This window comes from Eriocheir sinensis, chromosome 10 (assembly GCF_024679095.1).
Source record: "Eriocheir sinensis breed Jianghai 21 chromosome 10, ASM2467909v1, whole genome shotgun sequence".
NCBI classification, from domain to species: domain Eukaryota; kingdom Metazoa; phylum Arthropoda; class Malacostraca; order Decapoda; family Varunidae; genus Eriocheir; species Eriocheir sinensis.
In genome coordinates this window covers 19,946,788-19,967,794 of record NC_066518.1, presented here as the reverse complement: position 1 = coordinate 19,967,794, position 21,007 = coordinate 19,946,788, and the positions used below count along the sequence as shown (strand labels likewise).

At 42.0% G+C, this 21,007-nt stretch overlaps 1 protein-coding gene across 1 annotated transcript in view; it reads right to left on the bottom strand.

Moving 5' to 3' along the window:
• Positions 1-20,725, bottom strand: part of LOC126996670 (corepressor interacting with RBPJ 1-like) — a 37,007-nt gene extending 16,282 nt beyond the window's left edge. Inside the window, exons 1-2 of the mRNA XM_050857393.1 lie at positions 20,397-20,725; positions 3,721-3,968 (exon numbers count right to left, since the gene is read on the bottom strand). Of these exons, the coding sequence (XP_050713350.1) occupies positions 3,721-3,968; positions 20,397-20,468 (320 nt within the window). The 5' untranslated portion in view covers positions 20,469-20,725. The remainder of the gene's footprint in view (positions 1-3,720; positions 3,969-20,396) is intronic.
• Between the last annotated feature and the right edge of the window lie 282 nt (positions 20,726-21,007).

Below are 21,007 nucleotides of genomic sequence, written 5' to 3'. Positions count from 1 at the left end.
AATGACCATGTGAATACCGAGGGACAGGTGTATACTGTAGTCCCTCCACATGCATGTTTTTTTTTATGCATGTAGCAGTATCGTAACCAATGAGGTTTTTCCGAGGTGCGTTTTGCTGCCTATGCGTACAGCTCCCTTGTTTAGGGTATTGGGAAAGGAGCAATACGGCTACCCTCTGACTGGGAAGGTAGCCTACCCCATCCTCACCTTCACGTGGTGCGCACCGTTACTATACCCTGCGGGGTAGAACCAACGGGGAAGGGGGATAGTAAAAGAGAAAAGGGAACTTTTCAAGAAAACTCAAGAAAGAAATGTGGCTGAACAAGTAAAAAGGGAAAGGAAAAAGAAATATAGAGAATGCAAAATGATATTAAAACAAGCATTAAAAGAAAGTAAGAAGAGAGTTGATGAAGACTTTGGAAAAAGACTAAGTGAAAAATGTAGAGGGAACAGGAAATCATATTGGAAAGAAGTAAAAAACAAAAGAAATGCAGAAAATATCTCCTTAAGTAAAATAAATGAAGTTATGGATGAGAATGGAAAGATGTTGAAAGACGGGGAAGCTGTGAAAGAGAGATGGAGAGAATATTTAAAAAACTTAATGAATTTTGAGGATGGACATCCAGCAACTGTAACAGCAGCAGTTTTGAGTAGAGGTAGAGGAGGAGTATATAAAGAAAGAAGTATAACATATGAAGAAGTAAATCAGGCAATAAAAAGATTAAAAATGGAAAGGCAGCAGGAATTGATGGAATAACAGCAGAAATGTTGGAGTGTGGAGGAGATGTAGTCTTTAAATGGATGGTCAAGATATGTGAAGTAGCATGGGAGGGGGGGGGGGGGGGGTGCCAGGAGACTGGACGAAAGCCATCATTGTCCCAGTTTACAAGGGGAAGGGCAGGAGAGGGGAATGTGTGAGCTATAGAGGTATAAGTCTCCTGAGTATACCTGGAAAGGTATATGGAAAAGTCATAATAGAGAGGGTGCAAAGACTTACAGAAGAGAAAATCAGTGAAGAACAAGGAAGCTTCAGGAAGGGAAGGGGATGTGTAGATCAGATATTTGCCTTCAGGATGATAATACAATAAATAATAGCAAAAGGAAAGAAACTATACGCTGCCTTCATGGATTTGGAAAAAGCTTATGACAGAGTCGATTGGATTGCATTGTGGGATGTTTTAAAGATTTATGGTGTGGGAGGAAAACTGCTTAGTGCAATAAAGTCTTTCTATGAGGCTGCATCTGCATGTGTCAAAATTACTGGAGAAACAAGTGAACATTTTGAGATAAAAGTGGGCTTAAGACAAGGGTGCGTCATGTCACCATGGTTGTTCAATATTTATATGGATGGTGTTATTAGAGAAATGAAGGGCAAAGTTGGAGAAGTTGGAGTAAGAATGTTCGATGAGGGAAGGAAGTGGATACTGAATTCGTTACTGTTTGCTGATGACACGGTGCTCATTGCAGAAAATGAAAGTGACCTACAAAATTTGGTCAGTGTTTTTGATAGTGTCTGTAATAGGAGAAAGCTGAAAGTAAATGTCAACAAAAGTAAAGTGATGGTTTGTGAGCGAAGTAGAAGTGAGGTTGTAGATTTTGTGTGCCCATATAGAGTGGGAATTGAATGTGAAAAGGAATGCAAAATAATTTTGAATGGTGAAGAAATGGAGGAGGTCAATGAGTTTAAGTACTTTGGATCAGTTATGTGTAAGCATGGTGGTATGGAAGGAGAGATAAGAGAAAGGGCATTGCATGGAAGAAGGGTGGTAGGGTCTTTGGGACAAATCATGAATGGCAGAAGTGTGAGCATGGAGGTTAAGAGGGATTTGAGAAATACAATAATAGTACCAACCCTCACAGATGCAAGTGAAACGTGGGCCTGGAATGAAAGTCAGAGGTCTAGAGTGCAGGCAGTGGAAATAAGGTATTTGAGGAGTGCTTGTGGTGTGAGTAGAATGGATGGAATGAGTAATGAAAGTGTGTACAAGCATTTTGGAATGTGTCATGGGGGTGAAGGGAAGAAGTGTGGAGTGGTGGAAGAAGTGAAGCGACAGATTTTAAAGTGGTTTGGCCACATGGAGTGAATGGAGGAGAGTAAGATGACCAGAAGGGTGTATGTGAGTGAGATAGAGGGAGGGAATGCTAGAGGACGACCTCCAGTGAAATGGAGGGATAGGGTGCAAGAGTACATTAGGGAAAGGGGGGAAAGATCTTTGAGAAACCTTGAGCAGGCAAGGAGTGTCTGGATAGAGAAAATTCGAAACTCTTCTGCCATGGCCATCCCTTGATGGGAGCTCCTAGGAGCAGGCGTCGATGAAATGATGATGATGAGTGTAACATGCTTTTGTTACCCATTAAACTGATTCGTTTCCTGTTTTAAATCTTAGATTTAGAAGATTTATAATCTTTTTTAATGAGTAACCAAAAGAAATGTCACATGCAGACATTATTTTCATGTTCTTTTTAGTAAACTGCGGCATTTGTTTTTTCCTAATCCAATGAAATAGTACTTTGAAACACAACACATATTATATATGCTATATAGAGGATGTAACAGTCAAATTATGTGAAAGTGTTGTTTGTGCGACATATGGAGAAAGGTGACGAGTATTCTTTTTTACATAAACAAATAAAAGGCTAGTAGTTGGGGCAATGAAAAATACAATAAATTTGCAAAGAAGTGTTTGATCACCTCCTACTGCCATTCAGCGAGTGTTGATGCCGGAATTTTTATATATATACCTTGGCCCATGGGAATCTAAGGATGGCAGCTATGGGCTTCAAGATTTGCATGGAGTTAACCAATCCAGTTATATTAGAGATCAGTGCAATATATGCGTGTTATGCACCTGTACGGGTGCCCTGCGCATTATCGTCCAGATCCAGATCAACTAACAGGTCCAGTTATGCACTGTTCAACATGAAAAGTTATATATAAAATTATCAGAATTAAAAATGAAGATATATATCCTAAAATAAGCATTTATTATTTATATTTAGCATATATTAATAAGTTAAATTAATGAATGAAAATATCAAACAGTAATAAAAAGTGGATCATAACTACAAGCAGTTGCTCAGCTGTTACATGTAAACAAAAATAGTGGCAGCAGCGATGCCGCAGTCATCTGTTTCTTTTCAACTTACTGACTGGGCAAAAATATTATACAACCACTAATTATATAATGTACTTGACTCCAGTATGTACTGCATTTACATAGAAATGAAGGTCACAGTCCAGCCGCTTAACAGTATAAGACAACAATAAACAAACAGGTCTGCCAGCGTGCATGCAGCAACCTTCCAGGTGTTGCAGATATTGATTGCTCAGGGGATGGAATCCAATGTAAATCTGAACTTCAGTTTTGCTTATTTTGAGTAATGTATGTAAAAAATCTACAATACACAGCTGAAACAAGTGCTTTTGATAATTCTGCATCTAAATTAAGTTTCAGAAGAAAACAGGAACATTGTACGGTAAGAGAAAACTAGATAATTTGAATAAGAGAGAGTAAATTTTGTTTTCTGCCATTACCCAGTGTATACTGTACTTGAAATGTTGTACACACTTTTTCCTACTGCATGGTTTAATTCAGAACTTCATATCCATGTATAAGGAGGGATTACTCTATATCTTTTGTGTGGGGGTTACGATTACGATCATCTGTAAAAAAAATCCTTGGGGGGGAAAAATAATTTCATGGAACAGCTTAGACCTACCTTTCTCTTGGAGCGTTGAACTTGCGCTGCCATTCAAACTTGTACTCTGGCTCACCCTCTTCCTTCTCACGTTCTTTTTTGACCCCTGCAGGAGCCTCATACATGAAATTCAGTGACAACTTCTCCTTGTTCTCGCCCTTAGCAAGTAGTGCCTTGTTATTATACAGCTCCTGTTCCTTCTCATACTGAACACGTAGCTCCTCCTGCTTCTTGCGCTCTGCATCTGCTTTCTGCTCAGCTATCCATACCTGTCAAAGGACATTTACTTACATTGTTACTCACAATTCCACTTTTTCTAACATTTTTTTTCCACCAAATTTTCAGAAAAGAGCCCACTGCTCTCCATCTTTCGATATGCTCAAGCCATGAACTCCGTGGGCGTCCTCTTGGCCTTCTCTACTCTTCCACTCATCGGGTAGTCTCTTACAAAGACAACCCGATGAGCACAATCAGTTTTTGGGTATCGTGCCACGTGCCTGTATAGCCTGAATTGCCGTTGACGAACTATGTAGGTAATAGATGTTGAATCAGTCTCACGGAATTGTCACCAGTTTGACAAAGTCATTCCAGCGATATCCCACGATTCTGCGTAGATATTTATTACCAAAGGCATCGATCCGCCTCTCTGAGTTCCCATTTAGTCTCCATGTCTCACAGACATAAAATAAGACAGGGAGCACAAGGGACTTGAAGATCCGGATCTTCGTCCTTCTGCATAGGTATCGACAGCGCCATATAGTAATGCTGAGCAAGTCCATAACTTGCTCGCTTGTAAGACTTCCTGATGAGACTCACCATTATTATGAACTAGGTTACCAAGGTATGTGAAATTTTCTGATTCTGGATTCTGGGATCCCCCCCAAAAATCCATTTTGTAAGTATTAACTGCAAGAGGTGGCTACCCCTTCTTCAACATTAGCCCCAAAACATAAACAGTATGGTTGATGTACGACCCTTTGGTACCAGTAAATATGGAGAATCACTACGCGCCTCCAATATTGCTCCCACGGAATTACTAGCCTTTCCAAGCTATCACATACTGTTGTGTTACTTTAGTTTTACTGGCGCATCAAACATATACTGTGTCGACAAGTGATGATATGGAATAACAGATAATATTCCTGTCCCCTTCAACAAAATTAAAACAACTGGTAGTGGGGAGGGCTATGAAGATCTGGGAAATTGTGGGGTAAAAGCAGCTATTGCAATGATGCTGTCTACCTGAAATGAAGTGTTTTTGTGCTCTCCTTATGGTGAGAATATATAATTTGTAAATAAAGCCACCAATATGGCCGCCGTGTGGGGCAGCACCATTTTGATGGTGACTGCGCATGTTCTATAGATGCAGGTAACCCATCTCTTGCTGTAAGGGATCCAGTGTTAAAGGAAAATTGAGTATTAAATGTATGAGATTCCGGAGTCCAAGTAGTTGGTTTCATATGTGCAACGAGTATAATAGGTGTCGCGGTAAGCTGTTTCTTGGCTTCCCCCTGCTGAGGTCGCCACTCACCAGTATTTGGAGAGGAGAAATGGCGGATGGATGTGGCAACATTCTGTCCAGTAAAGGTAAGGGGAGGTTCAGGGGGGGCACAGCCCTCCCTTGGTTAGCAGGGGGGTTGAGGGGGGCGTAGCAGGTCGTAAAGTTTGGTTGGAGTAGTTTAAATATGCTCCCCCACCCAAAAACCCTGACTTCACACGGGTCCCCCAAGATCGTTGGGGGAAGGGGGATTAATTTGTCTTTTTCTTTACTTTTAAGTACTTCCGCTTTCATGTTATGGGTAAGGGGCTTACAGAGGTTTTGCTACTCGTAGCGTTTGCGCAAGAAGTTTCGCTACCTAACAGGGGTCCAGTTCACCACCGAGTGGTTTCAATACCTGAAGATTTCGCTCTTTATAGATGTTTTGGTAATTAAATGCTTAGACTAATCTTATCATAACCCTTCCGTTTTTTTGTGAGGAAAAAAGTCTGAAATCTTTAGTTTAGCCAGACTTGCTCCACAGTCACCATGCCGCTACACAACTGTATCCTTTGTGGCAAAACAGTGGCAAATAAACATCATGCTGTACAATGTGATATTTGTGAGCAGTGGCAACATCGTCTTCGCAATACAGGTAAGTCGATATTAATTATAACAATAAGTAAGTGTACATTCGACGTAGCAAGGTGGTGCAACATAGTTTGGTTTATAAAATGCGGAGAAGGGAGTCAAAGCTACTATCTTGAGTCCATTTCGTTTTTTCCTTTACATACATAATTTTTTCTAGGAATTTCTTATGAAGAATATAAGATGATGGTGAGGGGCTTACTCGAGCGTGAGTGGATATGTCACGGTTGCCAAACAACAACTTCTACAGTGTCGGAGCCCGCTTTAGAGCAGCAGGAACTTCAGACCTTTACTGTTCTGCAGCCAATGGAAGTTGAAAGTTTTGATATACCAGCAGGACAGGAATTCGAAATACCGGAGCCCGCTTTAGACCAGCAGGAGCTGGAACCTCAGGCCCAAGATGTTCCTCATCCGATGGGAGTAGAAAATTTTAATATACCAGGATGAGAAATTGAATTGTCAGCACCAATAGTATGAACATAGCACACTTCTGTAACATTACAATAGTTGAGCTCTCTCTCTCTCTCTCTCTCTCTCTCTCTCTCTCTCTCTCTCTCTCTCTCTCTCTCTCTCTCTCTCTCTTATATTCGTCCATATTGCTACATAATTCTGGTCTATATGGATGCACATATATCGCACACTCCATTTCCCTAGATCACTAGATGATCCAGAGTTGGATGACTACGCACCAGATGATTCACCAGTAGTAACATCTGAGGAAGTTGCAGGTGGCACTAAAAGGGGAGGCAGGAAATTTTTAAGCAGTGACGGTTACTGTTACACAGTAAAGGTTAGTTTTATTTATTTCTTGTTTGTTTGTTTAACAGCGAAGGGTAACATTAACCTTGAATGTACACATAACGTACCATACACAGGGTGGGACGCATAAAAGTAGCCCGCCTTATTGACAAGGTCATTTTATGACTGACCTTGATGGACCATGGTGGTCCCTTGTTATCCTTAAATGATGTCATGTTATATAATGCAGTACTGAGCCATCCTCACCCCTGCCACACTTAGCCAACCAGCCTACTTTTAAGTGGCCCACCTTGTACTTATTTTTTACAGAAATCAAAGGTATTGGTACTGCAGCGTGCGAAACAAAAAAGTACACTGTACAGCCACCGTTACTCAAACTGGCGAAACATTAAGGCGCGGCAAACATGGCCACAACCATGCAGCAGATCCTGGGGCAGCCAATAGGGTGAAGGTGTCTGCTAAGGTAATCCACGTTGATAATCAATATTATAATTCATTTTGTTATTACACATAATTTATTCAGTATTCATTATTCTAGATTAAGAGATAGCAAAGCAGGAATTATTCAGATCATCCTCTGCAATAGTTGCTGAAGTCATGAACACAGTAATCCCAGAGGGTGCCCACTCGCTGCCAAATCCAGCAACCTTTGCAAGAGCAGCAAACCTGCACAGGCAGAATCTTCGACTTAAAGATCCGAACCCAGATGAAGTGGGTTTTCAGGTACATAAAAATAATAAATATATAAAAAAATTAAAAAAAATAAAAATAAATAAATAATATATATATATATATATATATATACATATTATTTATTTATATATATATATATATATATAAATATATATATATATAAATAAATAATATGTATATATATATATATATATATATATATATATATATATATATATATATATATATATATATTCTCTTTTAAGCATACGAGGTTGAATGAAACTGCTGTTTCTGCATTATTCAGCTTCTGCTGCATTTTTTTAGTCTTATGAACTCTCTTTTTATGGTGTCTAAAGCCCCAAGGAGCTGTCCAAAAGTTGGGTTGTTGGTTGCAACGTTTCGTTCCTGCCTAGGGAACATCTTCAGGCTGAATGGAGCTGGGTCGTCTGGGTTGCTCCTTTTATATGCGCGTTCTGGCTTGTGATTGGCCGGTGTGGCGTGTACAAGTAGCGCGGTGAATGCTGCGCGGCGTCCTTCGCTGCGCAGGTACCTAGGTGTTGTTTTTTCTGCTACTTCTCTTCTGCGTTGGTAAGATTTGCAGATCTTGGGCTTGAGTGTTCATTGTTGGCCCTAGATCTTCAATGTAGAGGGCTTCCAGGAACAATAGTCGGCGGGGGTCAGTTTCCCTGTCAAGTATTTTCGTTGAATCTTCTAGGTGGCTGCGTGCTAAGGTTTCCTTGTGCTTGACTGTGTAGTGGTTCTTGATAGCACCATTTTGTAGGTGGCATGTTAAGCGCCTAGTCAGTTTTGTCCGTGTCATCCCGATGTATGTATGAGGCCCACAGTCCTCAATAGCGCAGGTGTGCTCGTAGATGACATGGTCTTCCTGAAGAGGTGCCGGTGGTGGTGTTTGGCGGTTCTTGATTAGTAGGTTGGCTGTTTTGGAGGTCTTGTAGTAGATGATGAGTGATATGGTTTGGTCTGCGTCTGTTGGTTTGACATTCTTGTGGATGATATCTTTGATCACTCTTTCATCTGTCTTATACTCGGTGGACATGTAGTTCCTGTAGTAGAGATTGATGTTGTTTTGGTTTGTAGAGGTGGTTGCAGGGTTGTACCATTTCTCTAGGGTGCAGTTGATGGCCTGGGTCACTTCACTGTTGGGGTAGCCGTTGTTTACAAGGACTTCTGTAATTCTTTCCAATTCGTTATGTAAATTCTTCCTTGTTGAGCTGTGTGAGATTGCTCACCGTATGTATGCGTTGATTGTGGATCTTCTGTAGTGTTGCGGGCACTCGCTGTTTCCGTTGAGGCAAAGTCCTGTGTTTGTTGGTTTGATGTACACTGAGGTGTTGAATCCTGAGTCTTGTGGAGATACTAGTACGTCGAGGAGTGGCAGGCGTCCTTCTTGTGATTCTTCAAAGGTAAAGTTGAGGCCGGAGATGTTGCTGAGCTGCTGCTTAAGTTTCTGTAGTTCGTCTATGTCTTTCACTCTGATAAATATGTCGTACGAAACGTTGCAACCAACAACCCAACTTTTGGACAGCTCCTCAGGGCTTTAGACACCATAAAAAGAGAGTTGATAAGACTAATAGAAAAAATGCAGCAGAAGCTGAATAATGCAGAAACAGCAGTTTCATTAAACCTCGTATGCTTAAAAGAGAAATGACTCCCTGGCTACACCAATATATATATATATATATATATATATATATATATATATATATATATATATATATATATATATATATATATATATATATATATATATATATATATGCATTTTTCTGCCTTTGCAAGCCTGTCAATGAAATATATATATATATATATATATATATATATATATATATATATATATATATATATATATATATATATATATATATATATATAAGAAATAAAAGATGAGTATAACTGTGAAAAGGCAGAGGCCTTAAGTGAAAAATGGGAAAGTGTAAAAGATAATACAAATATTGAAAAAGTTTTTTGAAAATTTAAAGAAATAATGGTAACTACAACAAAAAAAGTGTTAGGGATGAAAGTGGTGAGAGATGGAAAAAGAAAAGGAAATTCATGGTGGACAGAAGAGATAAGGAGGATAGTAAAAGAGAAAAGGGAACTTTTTAAGAAAACTCAAGAAAGAAATGTGGCTGAACAAGTAAAAAAGGGAAAGGAAAAAGAAATATAGAGAATGCAAAATGAAATTAAAACAAGCATTAAAAGAAAGTAAGAAGAGAGTTGATGAAGACTTTGGAAAAAGACTAAGTGAAAAATGTAGAGGGAACAGGAAATCATATTGGAAAGAAGTAAAAAACAAAAGAAATGCAGAAAATATCTCCTTAAGTAAAATAAATGAAGTTATGGATGAGAATGGAAAGATGTTGAAAGACGGGGAAGCTGTGAAAGAGAGATGGAGAGAATATTTAAAAAACTTAATGAATTTTGAGGATGGACGTCCAACAGCTGTAACAGCAGCAGTTTTGAGTAGAGGTAGAGGAGGAGTATATAAAGAAAGAAGTATAACATATGAAGAAGTAAATCAGGCAATAAAAAGATTAAAAATGGAAAGGCAGCAGGAATTGATGGAATAACATAAATGTTGAAGTGTGGAGGAGATGTAGTCTTTAAATGGATGGTCAAGATATGTGAAGTAGCATGGGAGGGGGGGGGGGGGGGTGCCAGGAGACTGGACGAAAGCCATCATTGTCCCAGTTTACAAGGGGAAGGGCAGGAGAGGGGAATGTGGGAGCTATAGAGGTATAAGTCTCCTGAGTATACCCGGAAAGGTATATGGAAAAGTCATAATAGAGAGGGTGCAAAGACTTACAGAAGAGAAAATCAGTGAAGAACAAGGAAGCTTCAGGAAGGGAAGGGGATGTGTAGATCAGATATTTGCCTTCAGGATGATAGTACAATAAATAATAGCAAAAGGAAAGAAACTATACGCTGCCTTCATGGATTTGGAAAAAGCTTATGACAGAGTCGATTGGATTGCATTGTGGGATGTTTTAAAGATTTATGGTGTGGGAGGAAAACTGCTTAGTGCAATAAAGTCTTTCTATGAGGCTGCATCTGCATGTGTTAAAATTACTGGAGAAACAAGTGAACATTTTGAGATAAAAGTGGGCTTAAGACAAGGGTGCGTCATGTCACCATGGTTGTTCAATATTTATATGGATGGTGTTATTAGAGAAATGAAGGGCAAAGTTGGAGAAGTTGGAGTAAGAATGTTCGATGAGGGAAGGAAGTGGATACTGAATTCGATACTGTTTGCTGATGACACGGTGCTCATTGCAGAAAATGAAAGTGACCTACAAAATTTGGTCAGTGTTTTTGATTGTGTCTGTAATAGGAGAAAGCTGAAAGTAAATGTCAACAAAAGTAAAGTGATGGTTTGTGAGCGAAGTAGAAGTGAGGTTGTAGATTTTGTATGCCCATATAGAGTGGGAATTGAATGTGAAAAGGAATGCAAAATAATTTTGAATGGTGAAGAAATGGAGAAGGTCAATGAGTTTAAGTACTTTGGATCCATTATGTGTAAGCATGGTGGTATGGAAGGAGAGATAAGAGAAAGGGCATTGCATGGAAGAAGGGTGGTAGGGTCTTTGGGACGAATCATGAATGGCAGAAGTGTGAGCATGGAGGAAAAGAGGGATTTGAGAAATACAATAATAGTACCAACCCTCAAATATGCAAGTGAAACGTGGGCCTGGAACGAAAGTCAGAGGTCTTTAGTGCAGGCAGTGGAAATGAGTTATTTGAGGAGTGCTTGTGGTGTGAGTAGAATGGATGGAATGAGTAATGAAAGTGTGTACGAGCATTTTGGAATGTGTCACAGGGGTGAAGGGAAGAAGTGTGGAGTGGTGAAGAAGTGAAGCGACAGACTTTAAAGTGGTTTGGCCACATGGAGCGAATGGAGGAGAGTAAGATGACCAGAAGGGTGTATGTGAGAGAGATAGAGAGAGGGAATGTTAGAGGACGACCTCCAGTGAAGTGGAGGGATAGGGTGCAAGAGTAAGTTAGGGAGAGGGGGGAAAGATCCTTGAGAAACTTTAAGCAGGCAAGGAGGGAGTGTCTGGATAGAGAAAGTTGGAAGCTCTTCTGCCGTGGCCATCCCCTGGTGGGAGCTCCTAGGAGCAGGCATCGATGAAATGATATATAAGAACATAAGAACGTAAGGAGTCTGCAAGAGACCGGTTGGCCTATACAAGGCAGCTCCTGTACACTCAACCCCACCTTACCTCACCATCCATGGCTTTATCTAACCTCTTCTTGAATGTATCTACGGCATTGGCACCCACAACATGGTTCCCAAGCCTGTTCCATTCGTCCACCACTCTATTGGTGAACTAATTCTTGCCTGTCTTTCTTTAATCTGAATTTGTCGAACTTAAAACCATTGCCATGCATCCTACCTGGTTCTTTAACTATCAAAATCTTACTGACATCCCCTTTATTAAAGCCCTTCATCCATTTATAGACTTCGACCAGGTCTCCTCACAACATTCGCCTTTCTAGAGAGTGTACATTTAACTGCTTCAGCCTGTCTTCATAGGGCAAGTTTCTCACCCCGTGAATCATCTTTGTCATCCTCCTCTGTACAGATTCTAACATCTTGATATCCATTCTATAAATAGGGGGACCAGAACTGAACTGCATAATCGAGATGAGGTCTAACTAGTGCTAAGTAAAGTTTGAGGATGACTTCAGCGCTCCTATTGCATACGCTCCTTGAGATGAAACCTAGTACTCTGTTTGCCCGATTTTTAGCCTGAATGCATTTGAGCCCTAGGACGGAGGTCAGCGCTCACTAGGACTCCTAAGTCTCTCATGCCCAGGCCTGTTTAGAGGAGTGTCATTTAAGGAGTAGTTGTGTAAGGAGTTATTCCTGCCTACACTCAAAATGCTACACTTCCCGACATTGAATTCCATCTGCCATTTCCCTGCCAATCATAGAGTCTTTCAAGCTCATCCTGGAGAACGGTAGCATCGCTGTCTGATTGGATTACTCTACCAATTTATATATATATATATATATATATATATATATATATATATATATATATATATATATATATATATATATATATATATATATATATATATATATATATATATATATATATATATATATATATATATATATATATATATATATATATATATATATATATATATATATATATATATATATATATATATATATATATAGAGAGATAGAAAGATATAGATATATATAGATATATATGATTCTGAAAGTTACAGATTGACTATGCTTACTTGTAAGCAGACGAATTCCTTGTTGGCGATATTACAGCCGACACGGCAAAGCATATTTTGCTGGGAACGAGGGCACAGCTTCACCATTTGTCAAAATGCAAGCAATGGTTTATGGATGGGACCTTTAAGGTGGTAAAACATCTGTTTTGCCAACTCTCTAGCATCCATGGCTTTGCAAGAAGAGATAACAATATAAAGCAGGTGCCGCTAATGTTCGTGCTGATGACACGACGAACAAAAAAAGTACGTCAAAGTACGTTTATCCTTTTACGCTTCCCATATTGCTTCGTTCTTATATGACGTAACATCCTTTTGCCCGTGCACTGTTTATTATGGATATATATGTACCTCTTACAGAAGTTTTTAGTACGTATATATTCAATTTCCTTTTTGAGCCATTCTACGGCCTTTAATTTTGTTTGTATTGATAATATTTGTCACTCAACATACGTATAATATCAAAGCAATAAAATGAAATGAATTTGTTTCTCATTTTATGGGGCAAATAAAAAATATACGAAAAAAATGCAACCTACCATGACCCCTTTCTCTGACAAAGGACATCACTGTATACGGGTTAAACAATGTAGATCTGCATGTTTTTGTCAACATTTTTAGAATTTTAATAGGTTTTCTTGGTGAGTAGCGAGACCTCTCCTTTCAAGTGGCGAAACAACTAGCACGCGAAATTACGGAGGTGTGAACACCCACAGGTGGCGAACCGAAGTGGCAAAACCTCTGCTACCCTTAAAGGACATGTATTTAGTCCCTTAACCCCTTCGGGACGCAAAAAATAATCGCCTGTGAGGGCCAGAACGCAAAAAAACCCGTCGATTTTCATGTGCGTATTAAATTTTTTTTTTATTTAACAAAAGTTTTATAGTTTTTCTAGTGCTTTCTAATGGTATATTCAGAATTTCAATTATTTCCATACTTCGCCTAGAAAGCAAGGAAAACTGAAAAAAAAATGACCTTTTTTTTTCGTCTGACAAAAAATAACTGAACAAAAGTTGTAGATATGAGCAAATCATACACAAAAATGCATAGTAATTTGAAAAAAAGAAGAAGAAAAACACAACTACAGGAGGTCTAGAAGTCAGAGGTTGGAGCGAATTTCTGGCGGTCACGTGTACATGCGCTCAGCTTCCTTTGTCACAAGACAGACAACAGGAGAAGAAGTTTACAGAAGACACAGGTCATGTCAGGTGTGGTGGTGGGAATGAGAAGGGAGGGGGGCAGAGCGCATACCAGGGGGAAGGGTCACTGGAAAATTCCAGGCCGCCTGCCCCTCAGCCACTCCTTGTTTCCCAGACGTGACTCAAGGGCTCGCCGAACATCACCACTAGTGTTTAATGTAGTTGTTTTTCTCTTCCTAACAACACGACGTGGACGAGTGCCGGTGGAAGTGGATGGCTTGGGAGAGGGTGGGGTCTCACTTCCACCCTCCATCATGGTACGGGTGTGTGACTGTGTGGCTAGGCGTATTTTTGTATGTCTACTGCGTGGGGGTTTGTCACGGTTCAAAGCGTGCAGTGCGTGCGGATGAGTGCACCAGTGGCAAGGCATTCAGGGTTCGGGATCGAACTCAGTGTTTCAGAGTTGGGTTTGACCCCAGATGTGTGGTGAGGTGTGAGACCTGCGTCTGGGGGGTGGCAGAGTGGAACCGGTTGGCGACTTGAGTGCTTCATCGGTGGGTTGGCTGGGAGTGGACCGTCTTCCCAGTCACAGCTTAACGGCGTGGAGGATTATTCCAGACTTGTGACTGACTGGCCAGCAGTACTGAACTGACGGGACTAGAAGACTCTGTTTGTGACGGTTTGAGAGGGAAATGGCCACTCCCACCTTTCTCCCGGTGAAGTACTCTTTAGCCATGGGTTCTACCTCTGCTCTTGTGGCTATTGGGTATCGTGGTTTCCTACTTAATTTAAATTAATCTTTCAATATATACTGATTTCTTAATATTCAATGACTTATAGGTGACCTATGTAAGTGTTCTTAACCCTTTCAATACGATGACGCCTACGTAGGCGTCATGAAGCCCCAGTAGCATATACGATGACGCCTACGTAGGCGTCATATTTCTATTCTGTTTCTTCTTCTATTGAGTTGTCCCGTACTTTGTGTTGGTTACTAAGTAAAGACGCCGTATGCTGTCCTTGAAATCCTATTGCTCCTCCCACCATCCTTGTTCCCACCAATCACAAAAAATGAGCTACAGTATGCACCGCCTTCTTCTCGCCTTTTGTCTAAAATTAGGAAGTCTCATTGGCTCTCTCTCTCTCTCTCTCTCTCTCTCTCTCTCTCTCTCTCTCTCTCTCAGACACCGAGGCGCCGACCAACGTTGCCAGATTGTCATACTCGGCCTCCTGTCTACCAATTTCCGACCCAAAAATCTGCCTCCTCGACCCCAATAACTGACTTCATATACAGTTATCATTAGAATGGTTAATTATTGGTGTGTTTTGGCAATAGTTATGGCTCAGAAACCGGTAAATACGAGGCTACGAGTATGATAATCTGGCAACAGTGGCTCCGATACCATCACGTCTCGCCCACCTCTCTCTCTCTCTCTCTCTCTCTCTCTCTCTCTCTCTCTCTCTCTCTCTCTCGCTGATAATTTCTAGACAAACTTCCACCACTACACAAACACCAGCTTTCTCTATTTATTTCCCCCAATCCCTTTTCTCCCCTTTCTTTATTTCGCTTTTTTTTTATTTCGCGTTGACGCAATTTATATTATGCATAGCAGGTATATGTTGACTCGTCGTGTATGCTGCTTTGCAAATACGGGATACATGTAATGAGGGCTTTCAGCAGCATAATATACGGAGGCGACAAACAGATACATGCCGGCTCAGGTTTCCCGCGCGCGGCAGAGCACGCCATATATCAGCCAGGCGGGCTTTTTGAACATCCGGCGCGAAGGGGTTAAAAGAGCATTCATAGAGACTCAAAGGAAGCCAGTAGGGTATATTAGGTGGGATTTTGGTGTTTACAATTTCAAGGTTGAAGTAACTATTTATTATCTTTATTACTTGTAACTCTCTGGTTATCAGACATTTCATTTAAGTTTCCATGTTGTACTCGGTGTTATTTGGGACGCCCATGATGAATATAATGTCTTTATGAGAAAGTGGCTTTTTCTGATTAATACCCTGAGCTCGAACTGGTCCCAAAGAACCTGTGCCGCACTCTGTATTCTCTGTCAAGTAGGGAACAGTGCATGCTGTGACATCTGGCGACCGTGACAGGACCAGTTCAGCGTCAGGCTTATTTGGCAGTATTGTGTATTATAGTACCTCATTATGTCTTCTCTTAAGGAACTTGTAGAGTTGGGGAAAGAGCTTGGCTATGAAGGAGAAAATCTTGCTGAATTTGTGAAGGAGGAACAAGCACGAGAGTGCCAGGTGCGTGCAGAGGAACGAGAAGCAGAAAAGCTCAGATACGAGTTGGACCGTCAGCAGCGTGCAGAGGCGCTGGAAGCAGAAAAACTAAGGCACGAGTTAGAGGAGCGAAATCTGAAGTTACGGTTGGAACTTGCAGATGTGGAAGGTCGAGCTGCCTCAAGCCGTGAACCCGTGGCGGTGAAAGCGAAGGGCCCCTTGCTACCGGTGTTTGACAAGTCCAAGGATGACCTTGACGCCTGTTTGCGTCGGTTTGAGCTCTTTGCAGACATGGCGAGATGGAAGAAAGAGTCCTGGGGTGTCATTCTCAGTTCACACCTACAGGGACTGGCCTTGGAAGTTTATGCACGGTTAACGAATGAAGACGCTAATGATTGTGATAAGGTCAAAGAAGCGTTAATGGACCGGTTCGAGTGTATACGGAAGACGGATTTCGTAGAAAATTTCGAAGCAGTAATCCTCAAAAGGATGAAAAGGTTGAGCAGTTTGTTAACCGGCTCTGAAACTATCTCGTGCAATGCACTGAACTGTCTCCTTGTGAAAAGTCGTACAAAGGACTTTTAGACTTAGTGCTGGGTGAACAATTTGTTAACACCTGTGGTAAAAGTTTACAGATCTATTTGAGAGAACGATTCCCCTTGACCGTACAGCAGATGACCGAACTAACAGAGAGTTACACGTTTGCCCACGGAGAATTTTCCAAACTTGAAGGAAGAAAGCGAAGAAAGCTAGTTAAGTGAGATACAGAAAACGGACCTGAAAAACTAGTGAAGGAAAGGAGGTTAAGTGCTTTACGTGTGGAAGACTGGGCCATAGATCACCGGAGTGTTGAAGCTTCAAGAAGCCTGCGGAGGTGAGTGTCTGCCAAAGCTCCCCTCCATCGACCGCTACAGATGCAGGTACGAAAGAGCCTGCGGACGAAGACGATGTATGTGCTCATGCGGAGGTTTTATCCTGCGGTCACCTGGTGGAGGTGGTCAGTGCCCTGGCCAGCATGCCGGTGGTAAGAGGACGGCTGTGTGGAGTAGATGTAGAGGTGTTGCGTGACACGGTGCAGTACCGTTGTTGTTAAGAAGGGCTTATTACCAGAGGGTCGGGTAACGGGGAAAAGGTGCCTATAAAAAAGAGCTTGCTAATGGAAAAATTGAAACCTATCCTCTTGCCCGAGTGGAAATTGAGTGTCCCTGCTATAAAGGTAGTGTTACTACAGTGTGCATGGAGGACCCTGCTTATGATGTTATGATTGGTAACCCCGAAGGAGCAACACGGCTGGAAGAACCACTGGAGTCGGCAACCAGGGAGGTGAATGCAGCAGTGACCAGGGCAGCAGCGAAGCAGGCTAAACAGGCTCAACCACGGAAGAAACTTAAGGTCCCCGATTTGGAAGAAATGTTGAACATGGACGCCACGCCTTGAAAGCAGCTCAACAGGAAGATGAAAGCTTGAAGAAATGGAGAGAGCAAGTCCTTCGTTCTAGGCCCTACAAGACACCCTACGCGTTGAGGGAGGAAGTAAAAGCGGAACTGGATCAGATGAAGGAACTCGGCATCATATGAGCCATCAAACTCCCCGTATTTCACACCCATGGTTGTAGTTCGCAAACCTGACGGTAAGCACCGCATCTGTTTAGACTTCAGAAAGCTAAATCAACTAACCGTCTTTAACAGCGAACCCATGAGTGATCCAGAACAGATAATGACAAATCTACGGGGAGCAAAATTCTTCAGTAAGATCGATTTAAGCAAAGGCTATTGGCAGCTGCCATTGGATAAAGACAGTAAACAATATATTGCATTCCAAACCGACCAAGGGCTATTTCAATTCACAGTTCTACCCTTTGGATTAGTTAATGCTCCCGCCACTTTCAATAGACTAATGAGAATGGTGCTGAGGGGCATAAAAGGAGTGCAACACTTCCTCGATGATATATTAATCTATTCAGAGACGTGGAGTGATCATTTATTTCTTATCAGGCAAGTGTTGACCAGATTGCAGGACACGGGACTAACAGCTCGTCCTTCGAAGAGTCGGCTGGGCATGGAGACGTTGGACTACCTAGGACCCGTCATCGGGAGTGAAGGGATGTGGCCTTTACAGAGGAAGGTAGAAGACATCATCAGAGCGCCTCGCCAACGTCTTAGAAGACACTTCGTTCCTTCTTAGGGCTTAGTGGGTACTATAGGAAATGTATTCCTCACTACGTCACTATTGCTGCTCCCTTAACGGACCTAATTAAGAAGAGGATGCCGAACAAATTGGAGTGGAGTAATGAACAAGAGAGGGCTTTCCAAGCACTTAAAGGAAGTCTTTCCACCGAGCTGGTGCTGACCCTTCCTAACCTCGATAATGAATTTATCCTGCGCACAGATGCTTCAGCACAAGGCTTGGGATCTGCCCTACTACAAGAAGTAGGGAAACTGGAAGCTGGCGCCGAGGGAGCAACGTTATTCAGTAATTGAGAGGGAATGTCTAGCTATTGTTTGGGGGGTACAAAGGTTTACACCATATTTGTACGGTAAACCCTTTAGGTTAGAAACTGATCACAAGCCCCTGCATTATCTACATTCTATGAAAACTTTAAATGCTCGCATAATGAGATGGGCATTGATACTCCAACCGTATGTTATGACACTAAAAGTAATCAAAGGGTCTGAAAACGTTGGGGTGGACTTTCTCAGCAGACTGGCTATGTAAAAAGATGGAAGGCTTGGTCTGGTAGAAAATTGTATTTTCTACTTAGTGAAGGGGGTATGTCACGGTTCGAAGCGTGCACTGCGTGCGGATGAGTGCACCGGTGGCAAGGCATTCAGGGTTCGGGATCGAACTCAGTGTTTCAGAGTTGGGTTTGACCCCAGATGTGTGGTGAGGTGTGAGACCTGCGTCTGGGGGGTGGCAGAGTGGAACCGGCTGGCGACTTGAGTGCTTCATCGGTGGGTTGGCTGGGAGTGGACCGTCTTCCCAGTCACAGCTTAACGGCATGGAGGATTATTCCAGACTTGTGACTGACTGGCCAGCAGTACTGAACTGACGGGACTAGAAGACTCTGTTTGTGACGGTTTGAGAGGGAAACGGCCACTCCCACCTTTCTCCCGGTGAAGTACTCTTTAGCCATGGGTTCTACATCTGCTCTTGTGACTATTGGGTATCATGGCTTCCTACTTAATTTTAATTAATCTTTCAATATGTTGATTTCTTAATATTCAATGACTTATAGGTGACCTATGTAAGTGTTCTTAAAAGAGCATTCATAGAGACTCAAAGGAAGCCAGTGGGGTATATTAGGTGGGATTTTGGTGTTTACAATTTCAAGGTTGAAGTAACTATTTGTTATCTTTATTACTTGTAACTCTCTGGTTATCAGACATTTCATTTAAGTTTCCATGTTGTACTCGGTGTTATTTGGGGTGCCCATGATGAATATAATGTCTTTATGAGAAAGTGGCTTTTTCTGATTAATACCCTGAGCTCGAACTGGTCCCAAAGAACCTGTGCCGCACTCCGTATTCTCTGTCAAGTAGGGAACAGTGCGTGCCGTGACAGGGTTGCCAGAGTGTTTATCTGAGTAGGGAAGCGGTCAGGGACACTGAGAAAGCGAGGGAAATTCAAAGAAAATGGGCTGTCCAAGGGCGGGACGAGTGTCCTGCGACGGTAAACCACCATTTGGCTGAAGGCGGGACGGGTGTCCCTGAGGGGTTAACCAGGTAAAGATTCGTATTAGGTCCGTGCCAGTATCTCATAATCTACTTTATGAAACATCAGTATCTCCTCATATATCTTTTCTACAAACCTTCAACAGTCATGGAAACGCTTTGAAAATCCAATTCAAGAACTTTTTTTTTACTCTTGAAAATAGGGGATAATGTTTACGAAACCGCGTCGCCCTGGTGCTGGCTGCGGCGACGCTGCAGCCGCCGCAGCCGTAAAATAGCTTGCAGAGGGTTTAGGGTCGGGGAGCATATTTAAACTACTCCAACCGAACTTTACGACTTACTAACGGGTGGGCTGCGCCCCCCTGGACCCCCCCACATGTATATGTGACTTATTTCAGTGAGGAGGTATTTCTCGCAACACCGGCTGCAGCGCCGCCACGGCCAGCACCAGAGGAGGCGACACACTTTCGTAAACATTATCCCTTATTTTCAAGAGTAAAAAAAAAGTCCTTGAATTGGATTTTCAAAGCGTTTCCATGACTGCTGAAGGTTTGTAGAAAAGATATATGAAGAGATAGTGATGTTTCATAAGGTAGGTAATGAGATACTGGCACGGACCTAAAACGAATCTTAACCGTTAACCATAATATAGAGGCGTAATATCGGATTTTGGAGGCGCGGAGTGATTATCCACAATTACCCCTCTGTTTGTATTTCAGTTTTTGCCTGATAAATAACTAAAATGCAAAGGAATTAGAAGTGCTAATAATTATACGACAAATCCCTTGTGTGCCCGTCACTTACCCGCTTGAGATTGTCCCTTGAAGCTGGGTGAAAGAACTTCTTACACATGTAGTTATTGAATCCCTTCCCCATGTTGCTGTGGCCAGGGCAGGTGTCCCAGCAGACGCGAAAGAGTCACCACAACGGAACTCGCTGCTGCGTTCCCTCCTTAGTGTTGTTGGGAGACAGTGGCGCCTCTATACAGCCTCCTGAACCCTGCAATGCATGCTGTTCAGGACGCAGGAGTCAGCAGGTCAGCAGTAACCTGAGGGCAGCATGTGGCTTGCGCAGGGCCACGAGCGTTTGTTGTTTGATGCAAGATGATCTTGATCTTGATGTCACAGGTATCTTGAGATTTCTTCTTATTTGTTCACCATCGTAACGGAGTTACTTTCAAGAGCTCCGGAGGGTCAGCAAAACAACACGCGTCGGTGTTTTATGGGGCTAGTTAGGCTGTTTCTGTCTTGCAGCACCAACGCGGAACAGGTCAAAAAAAGAAGCGCGGTTTGTTGGCCCTCAGATCTTGATCTTGATTTTGATGTCACAGGTGACTTAACTGGAATTTCTCCCAAGACAGGCCTTTGTATCGGCAGCTCCTGCGAACGAAAGCAAAACATACAGAAAGACAATGT